At 35.6% G+C, this 12,778-nt stretch overlaps 1 protein-coding gene across 1 annotated transcript in view; it reads right to left on the minus strand.

Annotated features, from left to right (window-relative positions):
- Positions 1 to 12,778, minus strand: part of BAZ2B (bromodomain adjacent to zinc finger domain, 2B) — a 324,998-nt gene that overhangs the window by 103,015 nt on the left and 209,205 nt on the right. Inside the window, exons 5-9 of the mRNA XM_006880802.1 lie at positions 10,738 to 10,905; positions 9,552 to 9,745; positions 4,104 to 4,307; positions 3,208 to 3,603; positions 726 to 1,332 (exon numbers count right to left, since the gene is read on the minus strand). Coding sequence (XP_006880864.1) covers positions 726 to 1,332; positions 3,208 to 3,603; positions 4,104 to 4,307; positions 9,552 to 9,745; positions 10,738 to 10,905 — 1,569 coding nt within the window. The remainder of the gene's footprint in view (positions 1 to 725; positions 1,333 to 3,207; positions 3,604 to 4,103; positions 4,308 to 9,551; positions 9,746 to 10,737; positions 10,906 to 12,778) is intronic.

The following is a 12,778-nucleotide window of genomic DNA, read 5'->3' on the forward strand; positions in this document are numbered from 1 at the left end:
CATTTGGTTGTAAATTTATATTGGAATTTATGGTTGGTCAATAGCAAATTAATAAACTTTGATAATATGCACATATGATAAATTTTTATCTAAAATTTTAAACTATCTTTTAAGTCCTGCTTTAAATCTTCTGTGAAATAAGGCGGAGAGGGAAAATAAAAATGTAAAGAAAAACAAGACCGGGTAAAAAACCCACCAATCTAGAAAGAGAGTGAAAATAAAATTGGACAATACTCTCAATGTTATTTAATCAATTATTTATCATGGATGGGTATTGATAAGGAATTAGATTTGTAGCTATTTTCTGAATGACACTGCAATTCTACTTTTGTTTGACAATTATAACACTTACATTTTAACAAGTAACAGAAGAGATATTGAAAAAGAACAAATGAGTAGCCCTGAATGATAGAAAATTTAACTAAGTTGATGAAAGCACGCCTTCATTCATGCACCATTTGCATCCATTTAAAGTTTATTACTTACTTAACGTCAAATAAATAAAAAAGTTGAAAATTTAACTTCTGATTCCAAATAAAATTACTCCTGTATTTTACCAGTTCATTATATAAAATGCATATAACTATGTGAAACGCATACCTGAATGACAATTGACTATGTAAGTCTATAAGTGAAGAAACTCCTTAAAATGCTATGGATCGAACTATACTTAAAGATAATTTTAAATATAATTTCTATATTCAATTTTAAAACTAGAAATTAACCTGATTGGCTGTCATCAGATTCATCATCTTCATCATCTTCTTCATCATCTTCCTCATCTTCTTCCTCTTCATCCTCGTTTGACTCTTCAGAATCTTTACTACTGGGAATGTCTGAATCTGTTCCTCTAAACTGTTCCACTAAGGATTTTGCAGGATGAGTGTGATGTGGTGTTTGCCCTGTGTTTACATTATTGCTAACTGCTTTTTCCTTCCCTTGACTGTGCAGTGTGGGTGAGGCAGAGGGTAGTACAGGTGTCTGATTGCCAGGGGTTCTTCTCCCACTTGTACTCAAATTAACTGGTGAGGGGAAAGGCGTGCTACTTGCGGTAGCAAGGTTTTCATGAATCCTACTCTGTATTTTCGTTTTGGTTGTAAGTGCTAAAGGAGCTTCTTGAATGACACTTTGAATAACTCCATTTGGTTGGTGATTACCTAAAAGTGCATTTGTCAAGAATGGATTAGGGTGGTTATTTTCTAATGTTTGTTTTGGATGTGCTGGTGAACTAGAGGTCGCTTTTGGATTTGACAAAGCTGCAATAACCTTCTTCAAGCTCTTCGAAGACTCCTGTTTCTTTAGCTGTGCTGGGAATGTTTGTTTATATTGTTCCTGTTTAAACAAGAAAAAAATTTTTTTAAAAAAATAATGTACAACACAACAAAAATTGCTTTTATTTGCCTTGACTATTTGAAACAATTGCTCGTATGCAAACCGGTATCACAAATATATAAACTGTACATAGTGGTGGCAATGACTAGTAGGTAGGGAACCTTGGCTAGACTTAAAACTATTTAAAATGTAATTCAAATGTCTTCTTAAAAGAAAAACACACACACACACATACACAAAAACACACTTTTAAACTGTTACTCCAATTCTCCTTATAATCTAGTCTCAAAATTCTTAAAACATCTTTCAGTCAGTCACATGTTCTTTGAGCATCTAAATATTGCTCAAATTAAAGCCATTCCATCATTCCTTCCCACCCAGATGCCAATATACATCACAAACTAAGATAGTTTCATCTTATTTGATTACATTAGCTCACTGAACAAAAGACTTTAGTACCTCCTACCTCAGTAAGCCTTTACTTTGATATGTAAATTACTTTGTAACTAGTTAATAATATAGTTTTTCAGTCAATCTGTCTGTCACGCTTCATATAAGTCAATACTTTTACCACCTCCAACATGATATGCTCTCCTTTTATGGATTTTCAGCTGGTGAAATCCAAGTTAGTCTTCAAGAACCAATCATGTTTGTCTTCCATGTTTGGCAAAGCAGCACCCTCTGCCTTTATCTTTTGAATTCCTTCATGCTTTTACAGTCTACTTTATACTGCTAGGGTGCTCAAGAGGTACAGATACTGAGACACTGCCTCACATTCTCTGGGGATGTAATTAGGAGGGGCTTGAAAAAAACACATCATACTTGGGGGAAGAAGAGGGGCTTCACAAAGGAGAGGAAGACTCAATGAGATGGACAGTCACAGTGACTGCAATAATATTGTAAAGAAGCGTAGTATCAGGCAGGGCTTCACTCTCTTGTTTATACTGGTTGCTATGAATCTGAATCTTACTAAACTGATCACCTAGTAACAATAATACTTCTAATAGTACTATTTTGGTACTGTTATTCTATTCTGGGTATTCTTTTCATCTTTTGATGCTCACTGTATCATTCAAGATTTTGTCCACAGAAACCTTAAGTATTGAAACTCAAGGCTTAAACCTATTCTTCTGTTCTTTTACCTCGAGAAGTGCTGAGCATGATTTTTTTCTCTTTTGATTTTTTAACTTCAGCTCTTTGCCTATTTCCTTAAAATACTTGACTTTGTATTTTTAAGCTGTCCTTTGAAATTTCGTGTTCATTTCTCTTTTCAGGATTTCTTCCCCTTGGTTTTGCAAGTTTTCAGAGTATAGGTTTTATAGTAGTATAAAGTAGTAGATGTAGTAATATAAGAAGTCTAGGCAATGCAATGGTTAAGAACTCTGCTGCCAGCTTAAGGGTCAGTGTTACAAACGCACTCAAAGGCTCTGTAAGAAAAAGACTTGGTGAACTGCTTTCATAGACATCATAGCCAAGGAAACCCTATCAGGCTGATCCATTCAGTTTTATGTGGTGACTATAAGTTGAAATCAACTTGATCTTATCTAATTACAACATAGGTAATAATGTTTCTTTTCCTTAAATTTCCCAAGGAACAAGTTTACATCTTTGATATATTTCTTACTATTATATTTTATTCATATTTAAATTTCTCTAAAAACCTAGCATACAGTCCATTTAAAAAAATTACGCAATTGGGTTGCCAGAATGAGTATGTAAATCTAAAATGGAGAAATTCAGTCGACTGATGTTTGTATTCTATCCGTAAGCACAAAATTTAAGGTAGAATTTAAGTTAGACTTCTATATTATAAGACTATTAAAAAGTTTTACCTTTTTCTTATAGTAAAATTCTACTTTAAAAAAATCAACTCACCCGTTTGGATCGCAATTCACTGGTCAAAGTACTAGCTTCTTCAGAGGTATGTTTATTCCCTGCTTTAAGTGCATCAGGAGAAGGAACTATGAGTTTCATGCAAGTTTCCTTTTTGGCTTGATTTACCAAAGATAAAGGTTTCACATTGGACACCAATCCCGTTGACTGAATTACACTGGTGTGTTTGTTCACAGATTCCTCCTTTGCCTGAGAGCTTTGGAAAAGAAATGGAAGCTGCTGTGACAAAACCTGAGGCTGCTTCTGCTGGGACTGGAATGATGAGTGAGTCTGGGATTCAGACACAAGAGGTAATGGCTGGTGTATTCTTTTTTCCTGGGCTTTTTCAGTTGCTTTCTGTCCGTCTGCTTTTGGGTCTGAAATACTATGTAATAGCACCTGTAAATAAAAATTAAGGGCATCTTCTGAATAACAGATAAAGAAATCAAGCAAAAAAACCCATACAAACAAACAAAAAAACCAACAAACTCTGAGGAGAAAGAAGAGTACTCTGGTGGCCTAGTATTAAGACACTGCACTGCATTGTCTTAATCCCAAAGGCATTAAATTAAAATTCTCCAGCTGTTCCACAAGAGAAAGATGGGTAATCTCCTCGCTTGAGATTTACTGCCTCTGAAATACCTCTGGAGAGTCAGCTATGGGTCACTTCCAACTCAACAGCACCCAACACCACCACCACCACCCACCACCACCAAAATATGGCTTTAGATATATAAAGTTCATTAAAATACACCAAATGTTTCTATAAAAATATTTTCCATCACTCATTTTTATTGTGCAAGAATAAGAACTAACGATAATGATTTAAACTTTAAAACATCAGGATTTTAAGTTAAAGTGAAACTGGTAATGACAACTGGCAGAGAAATGATTCATACCTGGTTGTTACTTTTATGTTGTGCTTCAGTCTCTGAATCAGAATCATCATCTTCACTTTCTTCAATACTTTGATCTTCTTCCTCCTCATCTTCTTCTAAATCATCTGAATCACTACTACTAATGCCTTCACTTGAGGTGTCTGATGATGTTCCTGAATCACTGTCGCTGTTGCTAGAGCTTTCCATAGTTTTCTTCCTTGGTTTCTGGGAAAACGCAAAATTTTTATCAAGATTTTATTTCAGGAAAAATCAAAGTTTCAGGTGGATGTAAGCTGCCTTAAATTGCCTTTGATATTTTCAGTTCATAATTTTAAGAAAAAGAAAGTCAGAGGTTGTATGGTTAACTATTTAACACAAATTCAACAAACATATAAAATTAATTTAATTGATCAGAATCCTTCCTAACCATAAAACAGAACTGCAAGTTCTTGACACATGCAGCATGGACATTGGAAATATTAACATATGCAAGCATGCTCATTTTATTGCACTTCATACTGCAATTTTTGGAAATAAAAATTGGTGATAATCCTCCATTGAGCAAGTTTATTGCTACTATTTTTCCAATAGCATGTGATGATTTAACATTCTATTAATGCTTACAATATTTTCCAAATTTTTCATAATGCTACTGTAACTTTATAGACTACAGTATAGTTCAACCATAACTTTTAAGCACCCTAGGAAACAAATAATAATTCTGTGACTTGCTTTGTTGTGATATTCACATTATTGTAATGGTCTGAAGCCTGAAGTAACTCTGAGAAAGATTTGTACATGGATTTACTCATATGGCCCACTTACAAAATATTCATTTTAATTAGAAATGTTCCATACACTGAATTTACATGATTACTTCTATTCTTCCTAAAGAAGAAACAAATCTGTCTTGGAGAAAATATAATGAGAGTGCTCCTAAGAGACAAGGATGGTAAAACACCTTCTCATACACTTTGAGCATGTTATCAGGAGTGGCTGGTCCTTGGAAATAGTGGAAATAGTGCAGTAACAATGGGCTGGAGTGTATCAGAGATCGGGAGAATGGGTGTAGAATAGGGCAAGGTCAGATCTGTAGTTTATAGAGTTACTCTTCTAGCCTTTTAAGTTTCCTTGTAACTTACTCTTGTAAGTTGTAGCCTACTCAACAAAACCAAAGAACATAACTTCCCGCGAGCTCTGGTGGCCTAGTAGCAAGAAGCTACACTGCAATCCCAGAGGTGTGTGGTTCAAATCCACCAGATGCTTTGTTGGAGAAGGAGGAACAATCTCCTCCTGTACCAGTCAAATCTGATTTGATGGTACACACACACACACAAAATAATAAAAATAAAAGAAAAAAAAGAACATAACTTCCTTCTGTATGCACATAGTCAATCAGTAGCAAAGTACTCACCAATAACATGCTAAACACTATTCACAGTAGTGGTCCACAAGAGTCAGTAAGTCAAGAATACCAACCTTCATGAAAAGTTTATCGAGTTTAGAGGGAGGTGGTGAATAATACTATATATTAATCATTTCAAATAGTAATAAGTTTTATGGAGAAGTTGAAATAGGGCATGAAAAACTTGGGAAGGTTGCTTTTAGTTATGATTATGGAATTTAATACTTACATATGTCATATCTGAAAAGACAGAAAATTATAAAGGAAAAATATAAAGTTCTCAAAATTTAAAAAAATATGTTGTTGTTGTTGTTGTTATGTGCCATCAAGTTGTTTGTGACTCATAGCAACCCTATGTACAAGAGCTCTAAATGCTGTTCTATTCTGTGCAAACCTAGCCATCTCAAATGCAGTCATTCCCACCACTCCAGTCACAGAATCAATCCATCTCATCGAAGGTCTTCCTCTCCTTCGCCGCCCCTCTATTCTGCCAAACATGGTTTCCCTCTCCAAGGACCAGTCAGTCCCTCCTTGCAGCATGCCCAAAGTATGTTAGAGGAAGCTTCAGAATCCTTGACTCCAAGGAGCATTCCGGCTTCACCTTTTCCAGGACAAATCTGTTTGCTCTCCTAGCAGTCCATGGTATATTCAACACTCTTCTCCAGCACCACAGCTCAAAGGCATCAATTCTCTTTCTATCATCCCTATTCACTGTCCAACTCTCTGATGCATAGCATGTAATTAAAAAGACTATAGCCCAGATCAGGCGCACCTTAGTCTCCAGCCTGATGTCATTGCTCCTCAGTACTCTTGAGAGGTCTCTCACAGCCAACTTTCCCAATGCAATTCATCTCTTGATTTCCTGGCTGCTGTTACCAAGAGTGTTGATGGTGGAGCCAAGAAAACTAAAACTGTTAATTATCTCAATCTCTTCACAATCCATACTGATGCTGCCAATTGGCCCAGTGGTGAGAATCTTTGTTTTCTTGATGTTGAGCTTCAATCCATATAGGAGGCTGCAGTCCTTGACCTTCTGCAGCAAGCACTTCAGGTCCTACTCAGTTTCAGCAAGCAGGGTTGTGTCATCTGCATAATGCAGGCTGTTGATGATTCTTCCACCAATCTTGATGCCACATTCCTCTTCGTACAGCCCAGCATCTCGAATGATCTGTTCTGTATACAGATTGAAACGGTATGGAGAAAGAATACATCCCTGATGGACCACCTTCTTGATTTTGAACCATGTAGTGTCTCCTTGCTCTGTTCTGACGACTGCCTCTTGATCCAAGTATAGGTCTTGCATTAGCACAATCAAATGTTCTGGGATTTCCATTCTTCTCAGAGTCAGCCACACCTTGTTGTGACCCACATAGTCAAAAGCCTTTGCATAGTCAATGAAGCACAGATAGACATTCTTCTGGTATTCTTTGCTTTCTGCCAAGATCCATCTAACATTAGCTATAATATCCCTAGTACCATGACCTCTTTTAAATCCAGCCTGTACATCTGGCAGTTCTCTGTTGACATATTGTTCCAAACGTTTATATAATTTTATAAACAATTTTTGTTATTCTTGAAAATACACACACCAAAGACATTAATTCAACAATTTGTTATATGTACTTTCTTTGGCTTGTGCAACTTCTAAATAGGCTTAATGTATTTTAGTCTGAGGTTTACTTAATTTAAGGATTTTATTTTCAGTATCCATATTTGTTCCAGATATCTATATTTGTTTTAAATATCCAGGCTCTATGAAATAACAGGAATTGGTGAGTTTCAAGTGAACAGCTGAGTCAAGAAGAACTGAACAGTCCAGCTCCCTTCACTGATCATTTCAATTGAGATCATCTAGAATACACAGAATAGACTAGGAGAAAATGGCAGAGTAAAATTCAAATTCATTTTAAAAACCCCACTTACAGGTCTTATAAAGACTGGTGGAACCTTGAGACGAGTGGATGCCTTTCGACATCCTTTTAAATTAGAACTGAACCTACTCCTAAAGATCACCGGCAAAGAGAGTAAGAACAAACAACCCCTGCAAAACAATCAACTATACAAGTCCACAATGGCAACATCTGCTCAGCAGCAAAGTTAAGAAGGCAAGAAAGGAGCAGGGAAACAGGGTGAACAGAAAAGCAGAACCAAAGGTGGAAATGAGAGACTGCCGATTCATTGTGGAGAGACTGCAACCAACCACTATCACAAAACCATCTGTCTATAAATTGCTAAACGTACTCTGTAAAGTCTCACATAAGCCGCGATTAAACACTTTTTAAAAGGAAAGACAAGACTGAAGCCTAGCAATCTGCTGCTGAAAGTACAGAGCCTTAAAAATCCATGAAACTTTTTTACTCTGCATTCATGGGGGTACTATGAGTTGGAATCAACTTGACAGCAACTAAGGACAACAAAGTAATAACATTAAATTGTGCAACAATGAATGAATGTAAATCTAACTTTTCTGTAAACTTTTGTTAGATTCACAATTAAAATAAAACATTAAATAAAAAATTGTAAAAATGAATTTTAAAGCATGCTCCATGGAGGCAAGGATTCTGAGGCTTCATCTGATATACTCTGAACATGTTGTAAGGAGGGATCAGTCCTCGGTGAGAACATCATGCTTGGGAGGGTGGAGGACAGCACAGGAGAGGAAGATCCTTGAGGAGATGGATTGATTCAGTGACTGGGGTAATGGCTGTAGGTGTGTCAGAGACAATAATGTTGGCTCAGGATGGAGCAGGGTTTAGAGGTATTGTACATAGGGTTGCTTGCCACTCAATGGCACAGTAACACCAACAACAAAGCATAGAGATATATTTAATGTAGAGAACAGCCACTATCTGTGGAATTGAAAGAGAGGTCTAAGATAAAGACATGTTTGAAAGAGAGCTTTTCTTTTCTACCCTCCATTCTCCAACTCTCTCAAGACTGAGAATGAGCCTTCATTAGAGACGATGTTGCTATGGCCCACTGGATGGCAGAGAAGACAACTGAGGTACTAGAGGTGGAGATATTATGAACGATACTGCCAGCAGGTGGGCCAGGAAAACTGGTTGGGAACCTGTGACCTGTGAGCATAGATATCAGTAAAATTATCTAGAAAACTGCTCACTGGAGTACCAGCAAAACTCCGTGTGAAGCTACCTGCAGGGATTTTAATGAAATTGGCAAGATGGTATGCGTGACTGAATCTCTGGAACACCACTGGACGGAAGCTGCCATTTGGCTAGGAAGTTACTCACTGGCAGCCACATTCTAAGAGAAAGGAACCACTGGAACCAGGAATAGAAGCTCTTGTAGTGTTCCTCCAAGGACTAGCTGACAGAGTCAACAGATAATAGAGAAAAAGGTGACTTAATAACTGACACATAATACACTGATAATCTGTACAGCTGGAGACATGGATGAAATAAAATTTGCAATAAGGTAACTATTGAAGCTGAATGATGAGTATTTGAAGTTCTTGTTCTAGTCTATTTTTGGATATTTGAAAATTTCCATAAGGGAAAGTTTAGGAGGATATGTGTGTGTGCACACGTGTGTCTTTTTAAAGTATGAATTCTGGAGTAAAATTGTCCGGTTTCATATTCCTGTTCAGCCACCAACTTACCATTTTTGGACTCTGTGTCACAAATGGTAATAACAGAACTCCCATTGTAAGGGCAATAGAGAGAATGGAAATGCACATTTCACGGAAGTAATTAAAGCAGAGCTGGTAATAAGTTATCAATAATTTTTTATACTACTGATATTTGCCTTATTTATGCTAATGTTGAAATTTTTACTTTTAAAACCGCATAACATAAACAATACATAAAAGTACATCTAGAAACTAGAAGTTGCAAATTCACAAGAAATGAATACACAGATTCTTGTACTATCGAGTCAGAACCAACTCACAGATGACCCTCTAGTAAAGTGGGAGGAGACTGCCCGTCTTTATCCCACAGCTTGTGGATTTCAACCATATACCTTTAAGTTGGACTCAACAGTTATTGTGATTTGAATACCCATGTACTGTCTGTTAGACATTTATTCTTCATTGAATAACTTACCTTATCTTTGATTTTGTCAGTTCTAGCATCCAAAGGCTGGTTTTTGCTTTGTTCCTGGTTAACTTTTCGATTTCCTCCACCTGAGCTTATAGTTTTTGTTTGTCCTGTGGAACTTGAAGCAGTAGTGGATAAAACAGATGTACTGACGCCAGATACGGATGATGTACTATTTCCATTTATTGACCCATTTACACCTTGGACAAAAAGAAATATGTTTAAGAAATTAATTAAATTAGAACACCCTCCATCTTGACAAGAGATTCTCCAAAACACTAGTCAAGTGAAAAGCAATACTAAATCAACTAAAAGTGCTAATATAATTTTCAAATTATATTCTAAGATTTGTTACCAAGTCCAAAATTATTAATGAGCACTTAAAACTCTGATGTTATATTGTCCATAGAGAGTTGCACAGAGGCCGTGCCTCTCTAGAGGTTTGAATCCACCATGTTTCATATGAGAGAGATGGAAAATGTTCTTCCAAGTGTTTGATATTGATAGCCTCTAAAAACTGCTGGCCACCAGAGCTCCCTAACAACAACTCCTGCTGGAGGATCACCTATGAGTTGTTTCTCACTCAAGGGCAAGGAGTAGTTTGTGTTATGTACTGTCAAGTCCAAACTGAACCATTGCTGACCCTCTTAAGAATTTTCAGAGGCAGTTAACTGCACAAGAGGAGAATGCCCATCCTTCTACTATGGAGCACCTGGTCAGTTTGAACCATGTACCTTTGGGTTGCCAGAGTAACTCCTTATGACTAAATCACAGAGGTCCCCTAAAAGCAATGAGTTGAGAAGTAGTAAAAGAAAAATAAAGTCCATGGGTATCAGTGTGATAAAATTAATGCTTAATTACAAAAAACCCCACTAATAGATTATATTGGGATGTATACAGGGGTGTTATAGGTTGTTATTATTACGCGTTATATTATTTTGGGCCTGCATGCAAATCCTAAGTCTGACACACTATTATGTAAACAGTGATTCCTTGGCTAAGTTATCTAACCTTGGTTGCAAAGGAAGACTACATAATCTGAATCTTGAAGTGTTAATGTAGGAAATAAGCAAGATAATGTAAACATGGCTAGCACCATTCTATAATTTTTATGTTACTAGGCGTGAATATTTCCAGAAACAGGTATTAGAATGGTAGATTTCTGATACTTCACTTAATGTAATATGGGTACCTTTTTCAGGACCATTTCGATTACTTTTTCCCGAAGTCCTTGAATGGAATGAAGAAGAATCATGATTCTGGGCTGGAGGAGCAAACAGTGGAGGGATTCCCAGTAATGGTGGAAAGAACGTTGCCCCTGTACGTGTATGAACATCAGTTGCTCGCCACCATTCAGCACCTCAAAACCAAACAAATACAAATATTTCCATTAACTTTCTAGGTAATAGTACAAATATTTTCTATGTGTGATTCCTGTAGGAAAACATTTCAAATTTCATCTTGTAAGAGAGCTGTTAAATTAATATTTAATTCTGATCAATATTCTAATTCTGACATGGCTGGTTAGAATTTATACACTTAACATTCCACTTAAGAGTATTCAAGAATTATTACTTAGCAGGTTTTGATAGTTTCAATCTTTGTAAAGAAGAAAGGCAGCCCACGGTTTTAAAAATAATATGGAAATCATGGAATATGAAAGGATTACTTGACTTTTTTCATAATATAGACATTTTCCCCATATTTAGTAAAGAAGTAAGATATTTAAGACTAAGTTACTTTAAAATCTTAGAATTTAAGGTTACATCTGCAGCCTTTGTTATGCATTCCCTCAAATTCAATACAACATCCATCTGGCACTGATCACTGAGGTCATCTAAGAGTGCAAAGACTATCGTAATAAAGAATACTTAAAATGTGTTTCTAGAAAACATCCTACAGTCAACAAAAACATATATGTTGCAAGGAAAACTTTTATTGGAGATGTAATATGTTTAAACATTCTACACTCAAGTAATTCACTCAAAATAGAAAAAAATTCTAAAGCTTCTGATATTAATTAAGAAAGCTCGAATTTTGCTTACACTTCTTTCCATAAATAACAGATAATAATGACTGTTTTATTTAGGCAAAATGACCAAATGGCAAAAAGCATTAAAGGTAACTTGGTTATTGAAAGACTGACTCTTTTAAAAAACATTTAGGAAAGGAGACAAGTCAAATATCATCAAATAAAATTTTAAAAATTTGGCTACTTGAGTGAAAGTTTAAAAATTATATTGGTTTTTCATTGAGGCATTAATATACATTTTGCTTCATGATGTTAATTTTATGTGATTAAAGTAATTAATTAAGCTCTGATGACTTCGTGGTAAAGTAAAATGCTGCCAACTCCAAAGCAAGCAGTTCTACAGATCTGGTGTGAAAAACAATGAAAACAAACTTTGTAAGTAAACAAGTATAAAATAAAAATTTTATTTATTTTAAAGAAAGTCAATCAGTTCTAATCTACCAGCTGCTCCACTGAAGAAAGATGGGGAATTTCCTCTCATGCTATTTACTACCTCTGAAAACCCGCTGGAAGGTAAGCTATGAATAGGTTCTGACTTTATAGTTCATAACAATGACAACAATGTACCTCAAATATATTTTAAAGGAGGGATGAAGATTAAGAACAGATTAAAAAAAGGAGCTAAAAAGAAGTATCTTCTGTAATGTCTCAACTAAATTTTTTTTTTTAAAAATCTGCTCCAACTGGCTAAATGACTAGTTAACAAATAAGTCACTATCTTTTACTCCAATTTCCAAAAATATATGCATCTTTTTCAATTATTTTAACAATGAAAAAGAAATTAGCGAGAGGAACTAACTCTTCGCCCCAATAATGTCAACAGGAAAAACTCAGTATACTATACTGTACTATCTTTATAGTTTTCCCAGGTACATTCTTAACTAAAAATTCTTCAACTGAATATATTTCAAATAGCACCCCTCCAGCAAGTTTTTAAAGTTGTAAATCCCAATGGGAGATGAATGCCACTGGTGGATTTGAACCTACAGAAATAGGCAGCACAACTTTCTAAGGATATGCCACCAAAGCTCTTTATTTAAAACAACAACAACAATATTCTACAAAATAATGTGCCTTGTCATTATCTAATGGCAAAATGAGGTTATAAAATTAATATTATAATAAAGAATTATAAAAGCCACTTTACAAAATACAGGACAGCTTTATTCATGAAATAATGTCATTGTTCATTTATCAGTGA

Source organism: Elephantulus edwardii, unplaced genomic scaffold (assembly GCF_000299155.1).
Source record: "Elephantulus edwardii isolate Elephantulus edwardi_28Jun2011 unplaced genomic scaffold, EleEdw1.0 scaffold00010, whole genome shotgun sequence".
Lineage (NCBI taxonomy): Eukaryota > Metazoa > Chordata > Mammalia > Macroscelidea > Macroscelididae > Elephantulus > Elephantulus edwardii.